At 33.2% G+C, this 6,065-nt stretch overlaps 1 protein-coding gene across 1 annotated transcript in view; it reads left to right on the forward strand.

Moving 5' to 3' along the window:
* Positions 1-5,433, forward strand: part of LOC137620259 (probable serine/threonine-protein kinase MARK-A) — a 131,286-nt gene extending 125,853 nt beyond the window's left edge. Inside the window, exon 7 of the mRNA XM_068350502.1 lies at positions 5,054-5,433. Within this exon, the coding sequence (XP_068206603.1) occupies positions 5,054-5,433 (380 nt within the window). The remainder of the gene's footprint in view (positions 1-5,053) is intronic.
* The last annotated feature ends 632 nt before the right edge of the window (positions 5,434-6,065 follow it).

Genomic DNA, 6,065 nt, shown 5'->3' on the forward strand with positions numbered 1-6,065 from the left:
TTCGTGACTTCAAAAAAATACCTTTTACAACGAACTTCACAAACATATAATAACTTTTGATAACCGCTGATTCTTTCAGCGTTCAGAAATATTCAGTGAAGGAAAAAAAGGAAATTTTTATTTGAATGAGGATTCTAGAAATAAAATACATTAAAATATATCAAAGAAAGTCCAACTCGATAAAAATTCTAGAGGTTTATTGTTACACAAGGACTGTCACGGTTCAAAACACATTTTTGGAATGCTGGACATTTCAAGGACAATGGACCACACTTCCTACACACACAAAAGAAAATAAAAGAGAAAACGTACTAAATAGTGTTGCAGTCTCGTATCTTCCTAAAGATAAAGATATATCGATTGTCGGTTCAAAAGTGACATTGAAGTTTTTTTTTTAATAATAATAACAGTATACTCTATTTTTACAATTTGTAATTTGACTCGTCTACAACACATATATATATACTGTATATATATATGCATATATATATATATATATATATACTGTATATATATATATATATATATATATATGTATATATATATATATATATATATATATATATATATATATATATAGTATATATACATATATATATATATATATATATATATATATATACATATATATATATATATATATATATATATATATATATATATATTCATCTAACCATAATAACCATATTTATATACCTATCAATATATATGTATGTATATACATATATACTGATAGATATATAAATATGGTTAGTGTTAGATGATATATATATATATATATATATATATACATATGTATGTGTATATATATACATATGTATGTGTATATATATACATATGTATGTGTATATATATACATATGTATGTGTATATATATACATATGTATGTGTATATATATACATATGTATGTGTATATATACATATTTATGTGTATATATACATATATATGTGTATATTATATATATATATATATATATATATATATATGTTTATATATACATGTATGTGTATATATACATATATATGTGTATATATACATATATGTGTATATATACATATATATATATGTATATATACATATGTGATAAATTTTGCACATTTAGACGTGTTTTTCATATTCAAATAAGCCATATATATTTTTGATACATTAATGTCTGGATTCTCTTAACGACCTCGGGATCAGAGCTCCAGGCGAAATCACACACAGACAAAAGCTTGTGACTGGCCGGGAATCGAACCCTGGTCGGCAAGCTTGTATAGACAATGACTAAACCACTTGGCCACGAAGAAAGATAAAAGTCAATGACAATTCTTCTGTACTTATACCTGTCGAATTCAGGTGTTTTGTACTTAGAATTGAAATCAACGCATCTTCACCATTGTAGCTAATTGGTAGTTTGTTACTTGGCATTCGATTAATGATAAATTTTGCACATTTGGACGTGTTTTTCATATTCAAATAAGCCATATATATTTTTGATACATTAATGTCTGGATTCTCTTAACGACCTCGGGATTAGAGCCCCAGGCGAAATCACACAAAGACAAGAGCTTCTGACCGGCTTATTTGAATATGAAAAACACATCTAAATGTGCAAAATTTATCATTAATCGAATGCCAAGTAACAAACTACCAATTAGCTACGATGGTGAAGATGCGTTGATTTCAATTCTAAGTACAAAACACCTGAATTCGACAGGTATAATCACAGAAGAATTGTCATTGACTTTTATCTTTTTTTCGTGGCCAAGTGGTTTAGTCACTGTCTATACAAGCTTGCCGACCAGGGTTCGATTCCCGGCCGGTCACAAGCTCTTGCCTTTGTGTGATTTCGCTTGGGGCTCTGATCCCGAGGTCGTTAAGAGAATCCAGACATTAATGTATATATATGGCTTATTTGAATATGAAAAACACGTCCAAATGTGCAAAATTTATCATTAATCGGATGCCAAGTAACAAACTATCAATTAGCTACGATGGTGAAGATGCGTTGATTTCAATTCTAAGTACAAAACACCTGAATTCGACAGGTATAAGTACAGAAGAATTGTCATTGACTTTTATCTCTTTTTGTGGCCAAGTGGTTTAGTCACTTTCTATACAAGCTTGCCGACCAGGGTTCGATTCCCGGCCGGTCACAAGCTCTTGTCTGTGTGTGATTTCGCCTGGAGCTCTGATCCCGAGGTCGTTAAGAGAATCCTGACATTAATGTATCAAAAATATATATGGCTTATTTGAATATACATATATGTGATTATATATACATATATGTGTATATACATATTTATGTATATGTATACGTATGTGTATATGTATACATATATATGTGTACAGTATATATATATATATATATATATATATATATATATATATATATATATATATATATATATATATATAAATTCATCTAACTGTAATAACCATATCTATCTATCTATTTATCTATCTATCTATCTATATATATATATATATATATATATATATATATATATATATATATATATATATATATATATATTTCTCTTTATCTGTTCTAACAAAGAGGGGAGCCCGAAAAGGACAAGGCAATTATCACTGGCACATTCATTTTTAGTTGCTGAATGGTAAATGAATACCGATAAAAAAACTCCCACAACATTAACAGCTTAGTACATTTTCAGAGAGCCTTATCACCAGTACAACATTCTCTCCTTCACCGTACCATTCACCGCTTATTTTTCGCTAACACTTCTACCTCCTGCACCTCTTTCGCATCACCCATCAACCACTTAGTAGGTCTTCCTTTCACCCTTCTTCATCATTCCTTTGGCACTCTCCTATGAATTGACAAATGAGTCCCACTTTCTCCTTGTAGGCAAGCCAAATTTTTCTTCCCCTTTTGAAGTCCTTCAGTTCTTGGATTCTGGCAAGTATCTGATCTTTCAGCTGTGTTCGGTGCACAAAGGAAGCATCGCCGTTTAGTTATTCCACTCTTTATTCAATATTAAAGTTCTATCATAGTAAAATAGCAGTATCCATCTGTATTCATCTGATTGTCTCTTATGTACATCTCAAGCTAAGCAAATCAATGATCACATGCTTCTTGTCTGTACTGTACCTAATCATCTCCGGTTTCCTGGGAATTTAGCCAGGCTCTTTCCTTGTTGTACATACCTGTCAGACAAGATGAGTAATGCATGTGGTCCTGGGAAACATCTCCAGCGCTAAGCTTGCCCAGAAGTTTCTCATCCAGTAGGTTGGTATTGCATCGCTACAGCTTTGTGTGTAAAGGAAATGTCATAGCCAACTGTAGATCTTTGGCGGTGGGTTGTCACAAATAAAACACATTCCTCTTTTCTCAGTCTTAGATTCTTCTGCATCTTCTTCACCTGCCTTTAAGCTATTATTTATGAAATTTTCAGATGGTGCATCATCATCATCTTTTGTCTTACACAATGACTTTTATTCTTTATAGTTTTGTGGTTTTGAACTTCAGCATACATAATTCATGATGTGCAGTTTTGTTATTTTCAAAAGTTTGCAGAATTCCATATCTTCATCAAGCATTTTGGGATGAAATGGTATGGACATTGCATTTAACTTATAGAATTCCGGAATGTTTGTAGCAAGGCTAACATAGCCATCACTAGATGCATCCACTAGTTTTTCATAAGTGTCCTTTTGGTACAAGTAACAAAGCTTCCAGTTAGTCATACCATCTTCCCTCAGGAAACACTTGGAGTTCCAAGATTGTGCTGCCATTTCTTTTGTTCTATAGGTTTATCCTTTTACTACTTGTACAGCGTACATGCCTTATCAGGTATGGGGCACAACTAGGCTCAAGAGATTTCATAATCCTAGCTTTAGCCCGATCATTCATCCAATGCTAGGTAATTCCCACAGGATCTGTACACTTTTTAGAAGAATAAAGCCCCATCTTCCTTGGCTCGGCTCTCCCACACTAGCACATCCTGTAAATTCAGGTGCAGCTGTTTAACTTTGAACTGCGGCTAGCTAAACAACAATTGGGAAACTAATGACAAATGTCTACCAATAGCAAGCACTGAACACCATGCTGAGTCTCATAGCTTTAGTATCAACCAGTGTGCCCTGGTAGTGCACCGAGACTACACTATTACACTGTTACATTGGGCTAATCATTTTTATTAAATGAGAATGAAAATTAGTTTAGTGGGGCTTAATTGATTTCCAACCTACAAAAAAATATACTGGTCAAGCTTAAGTTACTTCTAATCTATGTATTACCTGGCGTTTTATGTCATATATGAACTTAGGTACCAATTATTGGCTTTTTGGCAAACATTTTTTATATAGTGAGGGCCATCTTCGATAAATTTAAGCAACAAATTATGTATCTTAGGTATGTATATGTAAAGCAGTGCTACTCAACTGGCAGCCTGTAGTCCGCATCTGGACCTTCTGAGTGTTGTAGTTGGACCCCACGCCCCAGGAGGAGAAAACCTTGAAATATTGATATCAAATCTATATTTTCATTGACTACAGATGAAGCTCTAGCCATGGTTGGTCGAGAGTGGGGACTAGCTGCAAGATTAAAAGAAGATAATAATGACATGATAACTTACTATTGCGTAATCCACCAATCAGTACTGTTTGCCAGTCTGGGAGATTAATATGGTGAAGACAAGGAAACTATGAAGCTAGTAAACTTCCTTCAATCAACGTCGGCACTATAATATCGTCTACTTTGAACTTTTCTTACCAAGGTCAATTCAAGCTATGATGATTTACTTGTGCACGACAATGTGAGATGGCTAAGTAAGGGAAAAGTTTTGGAGTGATTTTGGGCAATTAAGAAGTTAGACTTTCCTTAAGGATCAAAACATTATGAAGGCAAAGACATTTTCTGAATTTTTGAACTATAACGAGAAAATGGGAAGCGTTGGTTTTCTGGCTGAAATAATGTCACATCGGAATGATCTTAATGTCAAACTGCAAGTGGAAAAACACCATATTCAACTTGATCTCATCAACTCGACCTTTCCAAAATAAAAATTAACTTTTCTATAACAATTTTCAGAGCTAACTTTTAGATTTTCCCAAACTTTTGGAGCAACGTAAAGATGAAACAGATACTAAATATGTCCAATTTATTGAGAAGCTGATCAATAATTTCAAGGTATGCTTTGATGTCTTTGTTTTTGGAAAACAATTGTTGCTGTTCAATCAAAATCCTTTTCTAGTGACAGATATCACAGAATATTCAGTAGAAACAAAACTCGCCTGCAAATGGGCAAATGGTGCAAAAATCCAACTGGAACTTATTGACTCTCAAGAGAATGTAGAGCTGAAACAAGTACTCTGTGATTGTGCATCAGGAACATTTTGGTCTACGGAAGGATCCTCTGCTAATTTTCTTACTCTTCTTAGATTAGCAGTGCAAACTCTCACAATATTTGGCTCCGCTTACTGAAGTCTTCTGTCTCCACTATGAACTTTATGAAGAACAAGTTCAGCTCCTGTATGACCAGTGAACACCTCCACCGCTGTCTTTGACTTGCTATTACTCCATTAGTACCAAGATCTCAGAAAATGACAAGAAGCAAGTGCAATTTCTCTCGCTAAAGTCTTTCTATTGTGTTGATTTTTTTTTTTCATTTGAAAATTAATTTTATGTTCTTAGAGGAGAAGTTCATATCCTGTTATGTTTTCATACCCTGTTCTCATCATGATTGTTTTATTTTGATGATTTCATGTAATGAAAAGTTTGGAACTTGTCTAACTGGACCTTTGCTCATAATAGTTGATTAGCGCTGATATAAAGGCTTGCTTTCAATATCATAACATAAACTGGGAGTGAGTAATTCAAACGTAATTTCCAAATTAAATGTCAATATTCAGATAGCTGCAAGAAGCCGTTTTGAAAACTGTTAGCTATATTGTAAAATGGCAATCTTTTGTGTGGCCGAAGGGTAATAATGAGCCAGAACGTCAAGAAGAAATGTTGTGCCAAAGTCTGTGCTTGTATCACCATTTTTGCACTTTTCCCTTTATTTTGAAGCTACCCACTACACTAAATCTCAAAATTCTGATCACTACATTTAT

This window comes from Palaemon carinicauda, chromosome 2 (genome assembly GCF_036898095.1).
Source record: "Palaemon carinicauda isolate YSFRI2023 chromosome 2, ASM3689809v2, whole genome shotgun sequence".
In the NCBI taxonomy this organism is placed as follows: domain Eukaryota; kingdom Metazoa; phylum Arthropoda; class Malacostraca; order Decapoda; family Palaemonidae; genus Palaemon; species Palaemon carinicauda.